General features: G+C 36.4%; 3 protein-coding genes across 3 annotated transcripts; 2 read left to right on the forward strand and 1 right to left on the reverse strand.

Moving 5' to 3' along the window:
* Positions 1 to 513, forward strand: LOC114162866. The gene has a single exon (XM_028046850.1). It carries the CDS (start codon positions 1 to 3, stop codon positions 511 to 513), a length of 513 nt encoding a protein of 170 aa, XP_027902651.1.
* A 7,212-nt stretch (positions 514 to 7,725) lies between these two features.
* Positions 7,726 to 13,942, forward strand: LOC114164322 (DEAD-box ATP-dependent RNA helicase 27-like). Its single transcript, XM_028048956.1, has 11 exons — positions 7,726 to 8,132; positions 8,215 to 8,586; positions 9,666 to 9,749; positions 10,484 to 10,525; positions 10,705 to 10,776; positions 10,860 to 11,159; positions 11,874 to 11,912; positions 12,013 to 12,117; positions 12,487 to 12,555; positions 12,652 to 12,777; positions 13,610 to 13,942. Exons 1-11 carry the CDS (start codon positions 7,824 to 7,826, stop codon positions 13,718 to 13,720), a joined length of 1,629 nt encoding a protein of 542 aa, XP_027904757.1. The 5' UTR covers positions 7,726 to 7,823; the 3' UTR covers positions 13,721 to 13,942.
* Positions 13,943 to 14,183: 241 nt separating this feature from the next.
* LOC114162867 (protein ASPARTIC PROTEASE IN GUARD CELL 1-like) lies at positions 14,184 to 15,335 on the reverse strand. Its single transcript, XM_028046851.1, has one exon. It carries the CDS (start codon positions 15,333 to 15,335, stop codon positions 14,184 to 14,186), a length of 1,152 nt encoding a protein of 383 aa, XP_027902652.1.

Genomic DNA, 15,335 nt, shown 5'->3' on the forward strand with positions numbered 1-15,335 from the left:
ATGGCCCACAAATATTGTTTTGAAGCATTGGATAGAACTTTGAAAGACATAATGAAATGTGATTTAGTGTTTGGAGGCAAAGTAATAGTATTTGGAGGAGATTTTAGACAAATTCTTCTCGTTGTTCCACAAGGTAGCATATCAGATATTGTTCATGCAACAATAAACTCATCATATCTATGGGATCATTGTCAGATTATGACTCTAACAAAAAACATGAGACTCTTCCAAGATGGATTACAAAGGTCTACTGCTGAAGAAATCGAACAATTCTCATCTTGGATAATTCAAATTGATGATGGTACACTAAGTGAACCAAATGATGGTTTAGTTGATATAGAAATTCCATCTGACCTATTAATTCTAAACTATATTGATCCTATTGAAGCCATAGTGTCTACCACATATCCAACCCTGATGCAAAAATACAAAGATGAAACCTTCCTCAAAACCAGAGCAATATTGGCAAGTAGAATTGAAACAGTTGATGAAATCAATGACTATGTCCTATAATCAATACCTGGTAACAACAAATGCATTTTTTTTTAGTTCTAACTTATTCATATTGAGTAATTGTTAAACTTTACTAATAACATCATCTGCATCATGGCAATCAGGTGAACAAAACAATATCTAAGCTCAGATTCTATTGACATATCAGACAACATGGAAGATGACCCATATGAAGGCATTACTCTAGAATTCCTAAATTCGTTAAAAACATCAGGTTTGCCAAACCACATTATTAACCTAAAGGTTGGGGCACCAATTATGCTTTTAAGAAATTTGGATCAAGCAGAATGTTTGTGTAATGGGAGCAGATTAATAGTAACAAAACTTGCAAAACATGTAATCGGTGCAAAGATTATTAATGCACGAACAACAGGAGTTGAGATTTACATTCCACGAATGTCCATGTCACCATCACATTCTCCATGGCCTTTTAAGCTCATCAGAAGACAATTCCCCATCATGTTATCTTATGCTACTATGACCATAAACAAATCTCAAGAACAATCTTTGGAAACAATTGGTATGTATTTGCCTACACCAGTATTTAGCCATGGTCAATTGTATGTTGCAGTTTCTAGGGTGTAAAGTCGGGCTGGATTAAAGATTTTAATCCATGACAGTGAAAAAATCCTTTGGAATCTACAACCAATGTCATTTTCAAAGAAGTTTTCCAGAATGTATAACCTGTAATGATTTACACTTCATTTGGATCTACGCATATCTTTCCTAATATTTAGTTAAGTATTCATCTATCCATTTGTTGCTCCACTTACAAACAATAACTAATAGAAGCTTATTATTACAACAATCACTAACAACAAAATACTTCTAAAGACATTTATTCAAGTTAATGCAACAATCACTACCATAATTAAAAATGACTATAGAAACAAAATTTAATTTTCTATTTACAAAAACAGAATCGTAAGTGAATCTGGAATAGAGACCGGAACCAACACCAATTAAAAGAAAAATAATATACAAACTTTGACAATAAGACAAATAAACACCCTTATCGTTTCTTTCTTCAATAGATCTAAAGATAAGACAACAAAAAAACATCCTTAACATTTCTTTCTTCAACCGATCTAAAGATACATGTTTGTATATTTTTCCCCTATTTATCAATCATTTGTGAAAATTCCATAAACAATTTCATTATATTTAAGGGAATAAAGAATTAAAGAAATTTGAAATATAAAATCAAACACCACCCCACGAAAATCATAAAAGAACTTGGTTACCTAGTGTCATGTTTGAAGTTGCTCGAACAAGTACATGAACTTTGTTCGTCGATCACATTTGTAAATGCTCCAACAAGCTCTCAACTACTTTGTCATGTCTTTCATCGTTGACATTAATTTGTCCCAACCAACCTTTATCTGACAAAATGCATTTAAATGAAAACCAACCAACAAGAAAAATTTTAACGCAATTAAATAATCAGCAAAGATGGCCCAACAAATATTTAGTTTTTAATTAAAGACACCACCATTATTGGTTTATGCACCTCCATCTTATATGATGATTACAATAGCTAATTGGTTATCAATAAATTTGATCAATTGATACATAGTTAGTTAATACCTTTAATTATAACGAAGATAATAACTATTACATGTAATAACTATTACATGTAAACATGTCCATAAATATATATAATATTATAACTTGATTTCAAAGACATTTATTAATTTATTCTTTCTATAATAAGCAATATTATCATGTTATTATATCTCAATATGATATTAACAGATTTTTTTTTTATAATACGATACTTTATGTAAGGCCCAGTTATTTCCCGTTTGGTTTTATTTTATGGATTTTCCAATTCTTGGGCCTAAGGGGAGCTGGCCCAATTCGTTTTCTGACCTAAAGCGCCCAAAACCCTAATTTGAGCTCACTTTCGTAAAAACAGATTTCCCCTCTCTTAGAGCTATTGCCGCCCCTGCTAGAGTTCCAGAGCGCACCTTCCGTTCACGTTCCGCTTGACTCCATTCTTGACCCACGTAAGTGTTTCCAATCCATGCTCCTAAAATCTCTGGTCCTATTTTTCTTTCGTGTGTAGTGTTAGAGCTTTAGTAGTAAACACTCCCGGTTCGTTTTTCCAGCTATGTGATCTCCTCCTAGAGCTGTGGTACTCCGCTGTTCGGTGTCGGGACACTTTAAACTAGCTCGTTCCAGGTAGGGAAGCTAGAACCCACTCGTGTATTTCATTTTTACTGCTGTTTCACTGTTGTACTGAGGGTCTTTGACTGATTTGAGGCTCTGTGTGTTTAAAATGCGTTTGGTATGTTGTTTTGGTTTGGTGAGTACGATTGTTGCAGGAGAACGGTGGCGAGGCCTGTTACTCTCGCCCAAGCGAGCCAGTTTCACCTAGGCGAGATGAACAAGGACTCGCCTGGAACCTTTTTGCGCGAAAGGTCACCCAGGCGACCAGCTCGACTTTTGAGCGAGCGAGTACCTCGCCCAGGCGAGAGGGGTCTCGCCTAAGCGAGATCCCACGTGTGCTCCTGCCCCTTTATTGAGCCCTCGCCTAGGCGAAGAGGGACTCACCTGAGCGAGCACGTCTCGCCTGAGCGAGGGGCTGGGCGAGATAGTGTGTTTGGATGCTCGTTTGTTCTTGGATGATTAGTATTGGTTTGGAAATGAATGGTACGATGAGAAATATGTATGTAATGGAATATTATGTATGCTTGGCATGATTCATGAATTGTATATGACGAGTTTGGTATGGACTTGACATGTGAAATAAATGAGGTGGTTATTATTAAAGAGGCATGATAATGAGATGAGTTGGATTCTATGTACATGGATGAATTATGATGAGTTGGAATGGGTTGGATCTGGAAATGTGAAAGGTAACGACTTTAAAGGTCGACATGATGAGGGTATCTTTGCATGGTGAATATTGTTTGCTTTTATGTTCGTATTTGGTCTGTGTTAGTGCATAAACCCTTGGGGTCTCTAGGTGAGACTTTCAGGGTCGTGCTTCAGTGGTCGGGACGTAATTCCATGGCCCATGTTAGTGGGTGTTCATGGTGGTGCCCCATCTGTATAGCTAGGTAAGGATTCAAGGTAAGTTTGCATCCTAACACTCTGAGGAGTCAGTTAGTCTCACCTAGAGCGGACTGACTCCTGTGGTGAGAGTAGCAGGAGGCCCGAAATTCATTAAGGGCTAACCTTGTGGTGAGGGAAATTTGATTCATTGTAACACTTGTAACACAGCTCGGGTGTGAGCAGCTCGGGGGTGAGCAGAGGTATCCACCACAAATGCAAGCATCCGCTGAATCCGACCAGGTTATACGTATCTGAATGAGTCAAGTCGAGTCGTAGTGTATTGAATGAAGAGTCATGACATGCTTGGTTGTTGTATGGATATGGGATGGTGAAAATATAATTGACTGTATGATGAATATGTTATTAGCTCTAGCTTACCCTTGTTGTTGTTTGTTGTATGTTCTGTGGTGTGGCGTTTTCTTTTGCGATGATCATCAATTTGATTGATGGGAGCAGATGGGCGAGGTTCTCGTGCCCAACAAGGGAATGGTGATTCCGCTACTTAGCAATCTGGGTTGGAGTTATTTTCTTCATGTTTTCTTTAGGGCTATGGCCCATGTATCGCTTTATGCATTTCTACTCTACACTCTTTGTTAGACTTGTATTCAGTTTTCCTTTGGTATCGTGGTTTGTTCGGTTTCGTAGGGATTGTGTTAAGAACCCTAGGACTACGCTACATTGTTATCTCGTTATCTCTGTGTGACGTTTCCTTTAATTTTACGCATTAAATTAAATGGGGAGTTACACTTTATCATACTACTATTATTATATTAATATATTGTCATATTAATTTAAAACTTAAATCTTAAACGTTAAATACGTTAAATAAATTTAAACATACTATTATTATTACATTAATTATAAATAAACGTTTAAACGAATTACATATTCTCATTAAACATTATTATATGTATTACTATTAAACTTAAAAGTTAAACGTTAAATAAATTTAAATATATTGTTATTATTATATTATTATACTAATATATTGCCACACATTTTGCAAATCTAAACTTCTTCAGTATGACAATTTTAATAATTTAATATCCGTTACTTTTTTAGTAACCTTAAAAATTAATATAACTAATTTATAACATATAATAAGAGTTACTATAATCAAATTTTTATTATTTATACTAATGATACTAGAATAAATATTGATAAACAATTATACGTAACATTTTTAATAATTTAATATCAATAACTTTCATACTAATAATATCGTACAAAATATTTTAAATATTTGCACATATTTAAATATTTAACGTAACAAGGTTATGAAACTAATATATAGCATATAATTAATATATATATATATATATATATATATATATATATATATATATATATATATATTACACTTATTATCTATAACTTACTCTAATGTTTAATCATGATAATAGTATAATACAAAATCTTTACTATAATAATTTAATTATATTGAAGATCAAATATATCTTCAAATTCAACAATTTATTTTAAAATTTAAATTTAACATAAATTTAAATAAATGAGGTTTTCACTATTATTATGTAATTTATAACATAATTATTAATACAATAAAAATTACAAAGTTTTCCATACATACATATATATATATATATATATATATATATATAATTAAAATAATATATACAAACTAATCAAATAAAATGTTACTTATCTTTCTCCTACATTTTAATATATAACACTGTAACACCCCATTTGATTTAATATACGAAATTAAAGGAAGCTTCACAATAAAGATAACAAAATAGTGCAGTCATGGAGTTTAAAACTCAACTCCTTACAACCCAAGACACACAACGATGCCACAGGAAAACCAGTTATAAAGTTAAAAGGAATATAAAGAGATCACAAGTCAAACGGATACATGGGCCGTAGCCCTAAGAAAAGCCCAACAAAAATAAAACATCAGATCCAGCCCATATGGATTATGCAGCGGAGTCACCGTTCCCTTGTTGACCGCGAGAACCTCTCGCTTCTGCTCACATTAATAAATTGATGATCATCGCAAAAGAGCAGTACCACACACAAGACAATCAAACAAACAAAGGGTAAGCTAGAGCCAAAACCATTTCATTAATAAAATCATATACATATTCACAATCCATTATACATACATCACGCAAGCATGTTACGACCTTCTAAACAATACACTAAGACTCGACTCGACTCATCCGGATACATATAACCTGGTCGGATTCAGCGAATGCTTGCACTTGTGGTGGATACCTCTGCTCACCCTCGAGCAGCTCACCTTCGAGCTATATGTTACAAGTGTTATAATGAATCAATTTTCCCTCACCACTCACCACAAGGTTAACCCTTAATGAATTTCAGGCCTCCTGCTACTCTCACCACAAGAGTCAATCCGCTCTAGGTGAGACTAACTGACTCCTTAGAGTGTCAGGATGCAACCTTACCTTGAATCTTTACCTAGTTATACAGATAGGGCACCACCATGGATACCCACTAACAGGGGCCATGAGATTACATCCCGACCACTGAAGCACGACCCTGAGAATCTCACCTAAAGATCCCAAGGAATTACGCACTGACACGGACCAACAATCTTAATCAATCAAACAGATTCAGCATGCATACACACAGATATAAACATATACATCACATATAGTTTCTCATAATTCACCTCCTTCGTATTCCCGGCCAAACCATACCAACTCATTATTCTCGAACCTTGGATACGGAACTCCATCTCATATTATGACCACGCCACATTGGTACCAACTCTTTCATGTCTCATGTCGAACTCATACCAAACTCATCATTTCAATTCCATGATTCATCTCATACAATTATCATACTCACATCATGATAAAACTCACCAATCACAACTCATACACCATCTCATTCATAAAGGTTATTCAGTTCATAATCTCAAAGGTAATACCCATTCAAACATATTATCAACATTTGAGATCAAGGAAAACACCAAGGCCAACCACCCTCTCATCCAGCTTCTCACTCAGACTGAAGGGTCTCGCCCAGGCGAGGAGGACCCTCGCTCGGGTGAACTCCCCTCGCCTAGGCGAGAGCTCGACTTCCAATATAGCGGGTCGCCTGGGCGACCATTCGTGAAAAATAACTTAGGCGAGCTTCTGTTAATCTCGCCTAGGCGAGACCAGCTCGCTTGGGCGAGTTTATCAGTGCTCGCCACTATTTTCACCTGCAGCAGACACATAGGCATACCGCAAACAACAATCCCACCATATCGCACATCCATACCAGCAGGCAAACTCAAACAATCACAAACAACATAGAATAACAGACTCGTACCAAACAAAAAGGAGGGTTCTAGCTTCCCTTACCTGGAAAACAAGCTAGCAGCTGGGTCCTTGGGTACCAACAACTCCTAAAGTGGATTAGCGAGGTGAAATGGAGGTCTGGTTGGAGTTCACTTGGAGGGGTTGACGGCTAACCCTAGCAGAGCTCTGAAATGGAAAGGGAGGCAGTGTTTAAATTCAAATTGCAAAGTGAGGCGGAAAGGAAAACTCTAACAACTTTAGGGCCTTTGCACCCTATGAGCCAACCTTTAGGCCCAACAGATTAAGGACAACCCTTAAACATTAGGACAGAAAATTAAAACTGGACCTTACAAACACAAAATAAACTAATTTAATAATAATTATTACGAAAACTAACACATGTTACATTCTAATAAGCTATTATATAATCAGTTCAAATAACTTAAAAAATAAAAAGATTTACTCGTGCGTATGCACAGATATAAATACTGGTTAGTCCATAAAATTTGATATTTTTTAAAATTTTACTTCTTTTAATACATATGTTATAAACCTATTTTATTATTAGATTACTATTATTTTAAAAACATATTTTAATTGATTAATTAATGTATATAACAAAATAAATTAAAAAAAGTTCCTGTTGATATGTTAAATTATTTAAACTATAAGTGTTTATATTTTAAAACTTTATTTTTCAAATAACATAATGTACATATTGTAATTATTTAAATTATAGGTTTTTATTTTAATATTTTAAGTCTAATCCCTCCCCTCCATCTTTATCTGATGGGCTGGCGGGCTTGGTTAACGGGCTCGCGACCTTCAAATTGTGGGACCCATTTTGCCAGCAAGGGTTCTCGTACAATTACTAGGGTTTAACGAATGCCTAATGTTTTTTTTTTCAAAGAGATAGAGAAAGTAGTTTTCTTCGTTCGGCTGTCGCAAAACACTTAAGGAGGAAAAACCGCAGAAGCAGCCATGGCTGAAGCAGAAGACTACGATACCAGCTCGCCCGAGCGCGAGAACCAAACCAAAGTTAACAAGAAGAAGCTTCGCAAGAGAAAAAGACCAAACAAAAGCGAGAATACACAAGAGGAGAAGAACGATGCGAAGATTGATAGCATGGTGTCACAAGGTGAAGATGCAGAAGAAGAAGAAAAAGAAGAGATAAAGGTGAACACTAACGATTCATTTGGAATCATGAGTTCCGAGTCTTTCTCCTCTCTTAGCTTGTCCGAAGCTACTTCCAAAGCCATTGGGGACATGGGCTTCGACTGTATGACTCAGGTAACGCTGTTACTGCAGTCCTTTTTTTTTAATTAATTGATAATAAAAATCATAATAATAAAATTGCATTGATCGAATTTAGATTCAAGCGCGGGCGATTCCGCCGTTGCTGATCGGAAAGGACGTGCTGGGTGCGGCGAGAACGGGTGCTGGGAAAACCCTAGCGTTTTTGGTTCCGGCGGTGGAGTTGCTGTACAACGCTCAGTTCACACCGCTCAAGGGAACGGGTGCTGTTGTGATATGCCCGACGAGGGAGCTCGCGATTCAGACGCACGCCGTGGCGAAGGAACTGCTGAAGTACCACTCACAAACGCTCGGGTTGGTGATTGGGGGTGCGGGGCGTAAGGGAGAGGCTGAGCGCATTGTGAAAGGGGTAAACCTCTTGGTGGCGACGCCGGGTAGGCTTCTCGATCATCTTCAAAACACGAAGGGGTTCGTATATAAAAACTTGAAGGTATTGAGTTGTTGATCTTTCATAGAATTCTTTCCCTATGTTGCTTCATTGTAATTGTAAATTGTAAATATGCATACATTTGGTAGACAAAACTTAGGCAAAAGCTCTGCCTACTGTAATAAATTTAAGTTAACTTGGTACAATGTGAGTTTTGTCTATGGTAACTATATTCTGATTGGAGAACTGCACTATTTACTTACTTACGCTGACAAGCAGTATTAGCATTTGTGTTTAGGTTTTAGTGATATAGGACTTGTTTGGGTAAATAATAAGAAGCGAAAGAAGTTTCTTCCTAAACTAAAAATAGCCTATGTATAAGTTAATAGTCTAAATTTGTAGGAGTTACTGTGGGAGAACTTTTGTAGATTAGCTTATGCATAATTTAATTTAAGCTATGGAGAAGTTTACTTAATTATTTCTCTTAGAAGTGCTTATGTCGAACTTCATTCAAATGGCTCATATATTATTAATATTAATTCCTAGTGTGTGCTCATGTTTGATTAGTGCAAATTTTTGTTCAGCTCATATAAATTTGTCTATTTGATGTATATTTGTGTGTGTGTGTAGACACACACACACACACACGTATAAGTTTAGAAGATAACTGAAGCTTTCCGAAGGTGATATGCTTATGTGAGAAAAGCAGATAAAATGGAAGTTCTCTGACTAAAAGTCATAGGTGAATGTTGTGAATTTTTTGTGAAAATAATACCATTTTAAATGATCTTGCATTGAATTGTTTGATTCAAAATTTGTGTAGTGAAATTGTTCTTAACTTTCTTTTGCTGACATCATTCAGATTTTCTTAATATAGCTTCTTAGTCTTGTTACCTTAAGAGACAGTATTTATTAGGGAGGGAAGCTGGTTGGTATGCAAAGACTGCTCGGCATTCAATGCTGAAATATTATACATTCCGTTATTATAGGTTTTTTTTCCCATTTGGGGGTTTGAGTGGTTTATCTTGATTTTATGCGCTGCTTAAATATCTCATTTTTCGAAAATAGTAGATGCATGCATATGTAAGTCTATATTGTTATCCTTCTCATTCTGAGGTCTGAACATTTGCTTGATTTGGCAGTGCCTCATGATTGACGAAGCTGACAGGATATTGGAAGCAAACTTTGAGGAGGAGATGAAGCAGATTATTAACATACTTCCAAAGGTATCAGAACTCTTGTCATGTGTTGCTGATTTCACTTTCCCTTCCCCCCATTTGGTCTTGCAAAAAGAATACAGAATTTTAGTGCTGCATGAAATTGCATCGTGTTTAAGTCTAAGCACTCCAACCACGTAATTGGAGAACTCAACCAAAAATTAATTAGCAATAAGTATTACAATATCATTTTAGAGAAAGCTAACTGAATGGACAAATAATTAACAGTAATTTGCTTTCTGAGTTAAGATGTCTTATGACTTTTGACCAATTAATGAAATGAATGTTTATTATGCAATCTAAAAAAAAGACGTTTTCAAAGGTCTAGAAGAAAAAAATGAAGACCGTAGGGGGTGCCTTGATTAGGAAGGAAGGTTAAAATTCCATTTTGTTATCTGGGACGACAATATGTAAAGTTGTTGAAGGTTTCCCCCTTTCATTTTCTGCAAAATCAGTCTATGTATGATGCTATGACTTTTTAGTTGTTTTCTGCTTTGCAACACTACCTGAGATTAGCTACTTCCATCTAGCCGTAATACTATCATAGTGAAAACACTGGTCGTTTTCTTTTCTGACTAGCATGTTTTAGGGTTGATGTCAATCTTTTTGAAGGCTGAGATGTGGCTGCTGTATCTCCTGTTTAATTTTCTCGTGAAGTTAATGTATCTTAATGTCCATGTCTAGTCTTTGTTTCTACCTAATACTTTTGAGTACGGCTAATTACTTTGCTTTTCATTTAACAGAAAAGGCAAACAGCTTTGTTTTCAGCCACACAGACAAAGAAGGTTTGTTCTTCATTTTCACTCTTCATCATGCTCCTTCTTCTAAAGCAAATCTTAATTCTAATTGTTTACTTAGTCATTTTTCCTCTTTGATACACTTGGACTGTATGCTTGATAATGCAAGCATACTTCTTACTTGTTGCCCATGCTTTTATGATTTAAGTTTATGTGTTAAATTGCAGGTTGCAGATCTTGCCCGCTTATCTTTTCAGACAACTCCTATCTTTATTGATGTAGATGATGGGAGAAAAAAGGTGATGCCTTTATCTTCATCATAAGCTTTGAAATTTAAGGTGATGCCTTTATCTTTATTGATGTTCTATCCTTACCAATGTAGGTCACAAATGAAGGATTGCAACAGGGTTATGTTGTTGTTCCCTGTGCTAAGCGTTTTGTTGTTCTCTACTCATTCTTGAGGAGATATCAATCAAAAAAAGTGATGGTTTTTTTCTCTTCATGCAATTCTGTCAAATTCCATGCGGATCTTCTCAAGTGCGCTGGGGTGGACTGCTTAAATATTCATGGAAAACAAAAACAACATGCCCGTACTTCTACGTTCTTCAACTTCTGCAAAGCTGAAAAGGGGATCTTGCTCTGTACTGATGTTGCTGCTCGTGGACTTGACATACCTGATGTGGTATGCTATTTTTTCTTATTAGGTTACATGAATATTTCTGGCTTGTGAATGTGATTAGGCTGTATTATACTGTTAAGGGTTTCACCTTACTCTTCAGTTGTAATTCGCAACCAGTTGCTCAACTGCCTGTACATAAATGTTAGAAGAGAACAATGCCATCTTTGATTAGAAGAATTTACATAAAGAAGAGAAATAAAGAAGGGAAATTCTGTAGTACTCTAGAATCCAGGTAGCCCTGCCTGACTGGTAGTGTTCTTTGTTGTTTGGTGACCGGATGGATTTGGATATAGAATTTAATGGTGGGTGCAGAGACGCCAGATTATTTGGGTACCTAAGAAACCTCCAACTTATGAGAGACCACTTGGTACAAAATTATAGACTTGCTTAATGACAACCTCTTAAAAAGGCATTAACTGTGCAATAAATAATCTAAGAAAAGCACATTATTTAATGACATGGACAATAGCGAAGCCCCTAGTATAAACAAAATAAACTTCACTGATGAGTATTGAATCTTGCCTTTACTCCTCTCAATCTGAATTGATGTTTGTGAAAACTCCAGCCATATCCAACTCCCAACTTTCTCAAAAGCACTAGAGAAGCTAGCAACAGCTTGATTAGTCTTAAGAAACATTAGGAAGTAAACTTTTTGTGAGTTCGAAATCAATGAAGAGCAAGTAAACATTTAATCATGTATGTTCCTTTTCTTTGCAGGACTGGATTGTGCAGTATGATCCACCTGATGAACCAAAGGTGCTTCCTGTTCTTTATTGATGTTTACTATTTATTCCACTTGTATCTTTGTAGTCTTATGCATCAATACATAGTATAACGTCATTGTTTTTGTTTCTAGGAATATATCCATAGGGTTGGTAGAACAGCTCGTGGGGAAGGTGCAAAGGGAAATGCTTTACTTTTTCTGATTCCTGAAGAATTGAAATTTCTTCACTATTTGAAGGTCAGTCTCTCTCTCTCTCTCTCTTGGTCTACAGCCCATAATAATCTTTAAACCATAGAGGCTTCAGAAATACACATTTGGGCCTGGGGTGGTTTTTAGTTTACGGCCCAACAATATGTAATAATAATAATAATAAAACTGAGGCTTCTAGTGTATACCCTTTCTTTATCTTAGAAAGTCCAATATAGATCAGTTGAGGAAACCTTGGGTTTGCCATGGTTTATGCCTATTTAAGATAAGGGGAGGGGAGTTTGTCCCATGGGAAATTACCAAGGCAATGAAATGAAAGTATAATATATAATATAGGTTTGAAATTTCTTGGAGTATTATACTGAAGCATTTTATTTTAATTCTTATGCTTGATTTCAGGCAGCGAAGGTTCCTGTGAAAGAGTATGAATTTGATCATAAGAAGCTGGCAAATGTACAATCTCATCTGGTATATTCCTGCTTTCTGACTTACCAATTAAAATTTGATTTAATATGGTAACCAGCTGCTGTTCATGTTATGCTGAGCCATATGTGGATTGTGCAGGAGAAGTTGGTAGCTGGCATTTATCATTTGAACAATATGGCTAAAGACGCATATCGATCATATATATTAGCGTATAATGCACATTCTATGAAAGATATATTCAATGTTCACCACTTAGATTTACTGGTAAGGCTTTCTCATGACTTCATTCCTGATCTGAAACATAGCATGTATGAACTGATATAGGTCTTTAAGTTGTATGTGTGTATGCATAAACATCTACATATGTTACCTGACATTATTTCAATTGCCTCTGGTAGTTCAGCTATTTTCTTTTCATTTTAACCTCCAACCTCAGAATAGGGTTTATAGTAATGGTTGAATTAAAAAGAATCTCGACATAGGCAACAGAAGAAAAAATGAGATTTGGTGGGGTTTGTTATTTTTTAGAATTTGGCAGATGACCTCCATCAAAGTGTAGATTCTAGGATATAGAAATGAAGATCGGCATAGGGTGTTTACAAGCTGTTACTTATTCCTTCTTTGCTACCTACCCAGTCATTCATCCCCTCATTACCTAATAACATCTTGTGTTAATGGAAATTTTTAACCTCACGTTCTTTTCTTGACTAACTTATTTCTCTCATTTTATATCCTTGTTTGGTTCTAAATACTAAGCTTCTCTCTACTCTCTGTTTGACGTTGTGTTAACTGCAAGAGGAATAAAGCTCTGCTCAATGGCATTGCAGAAATTGTTCATATAATTTTAGTAGTAGACGGTATCGACTTTCTTAGTTTAGTTGGAGCAATTGCTAAATTCTTCCTATTCGGGGATTTTATGAAAAAGTTATTGTGCACTCAGTGGCAGTCTGATTTTTATGTAATAATTGTCCATGTTAACCATGTTACACCGTGCGGCGATTGAGGAATCGCTGGTAAACTTAGTTGCCAAATTTTTGGACATTATATATCATGTATAGTTACGACTTTATGTTTGTAATTCTTACGTATTTCGCAGGCTGTTGCTACTTCGTTTTGTTTTTCCAACCCACCGAAGGTGAATCTCGACATAGATAGCAGTGCTTCAAAGCATAGGAAGAAAGTACGCAAAGTGGAAGGAAAGAGATGATGTAAGGTTATTTGTGAAGCATTTGCAGCAGACATGTCTCGGCTGTGCAGTTTTTGATCCTCACATCCTCCCTCCCACACCATCCTATTAAATTTTGTTAGGAACCCCAATTTTATTTGAAGAGATGGATTTTGTAACTTCATCGAACGATGTTTAATTATTAGAGGCATCACAATATTTAAAGTAAAATGAATGTTATATATTCGCATTTTTGAGCTGTAATATTCTGCATGATTTCCAGTGCCCCAACCTATGTTCCAATTTGCAAGCTTATTGAAAATTATATAATCAATCTTCAAAAGCAATTGTAGAACTGAACTGAGCTATCCAATTCTTTCCTGTTATATGAAATTAAGTATATTAGAACGTAGTTTAAGAAAAGTTTTATTTGTGGTTGAATTCTAGCAAGCTTTCCCTTATAATGGTGCTGTAAATGCCTGAACAACGAAACTTTTTCTTTCTCCTAACAGTTATTATATGTGAAAATAATAATCTCATCAACCAAATTATACGTTAACAGAGTTCCTTGGAGATGGTTAGTGCCAATAACAGTAAGTGCAGAGTCTTTTGCTTCTGCAAACGATAGACAAACTATTCCCTCCTGTGGTGTGATGAGCAATTGCCGGTTGTTCAACTTGAATGACACGATATTTTCACCCGCAATGTTACCGTTTTCAAAGTAAAACTCAACTGTTGGATACACATTAGTAGGACTTTCTACGTAACAAAACTCTAACTCCCCATATCCTTTCTTCTCTGTAAAGTTACCATCTGTTCTAAGCATCTCCGACCTGAATGCACTATAAGCTTCACTAGGCAAATAGGTTAGCACTTTTCCGGTGTCTATAACAACCCCACCATCGTAGTTCAAGCCATAACCCCAAACCCTAGATGGAATATCCAACATGAACCCGTTAATGCCTATTCCCACAAGCTGCACAAAGTAATCGAAAGGGTATCTACTGTTCTCTCTTAAGGGTACCATAATGGATTTGTTAGTGTTACCATGTTGTTTGGGCAGTGTCTCATAAAACTCCAGAGACGAAGGTTTCTCCGATCCAACACTCACCACGCAGAAGGAAAAGGCCTTGGCATGAAGTTGACTTTGCATTGAAAGTGGACCTCGTCCGAGACCTAAAACTCCCGAAAACTGCGTCCTAAAGGGCCCCTCATAAGAATTCCCACACCCCATTACGAAGTCCTTGACTTCAACATTGGAGTGCTCAAAGTTAAGGGTGTCAGTAACCATGACACCGAAGGAACGAGACTGAGATTTCATGTCATATTCTACACTGTATCTACAACTCCTTCCAGTGCAGTTTCCGAAAATACCCCTCATCATTGGAATGAGACACGTGTCGGAGTAGCAGCCAAGTTGTCGGAAAGAGGTTGATGCACGTGAGTTGAAGAGAGGACGGTGCATGGGGTAGCAGTGGGTGCAGGGGCCACACTGGAACCACGTGATGGGGCTCCCAGTGTGAATGAGAAGGAACAGAATTTGCACTGGTGTTCCCACCCACAAGAACATGGCATACGCATCATCTGCAGGGAATATATCTGCTGTGGCTTCTGCATTAGCCTCCTCATGCTCCATCACTGTCTCATGTTTCACCAT

The sequence above is a fragment of the Vigna unguiculata genome, chromosome 9 (assembly GCF_004118075.2).
Source record: "Vigna unguiculata cultivar IT97K-499-35 chromosome 9, ASM411807v1, whole genome shotgun sequence".
NCBI lineage: Eukaryota > Viridiplantae > Streptophyta > Magnoliopsida > Fabales > Fabaceae > Vigna > Vigna unguiculata.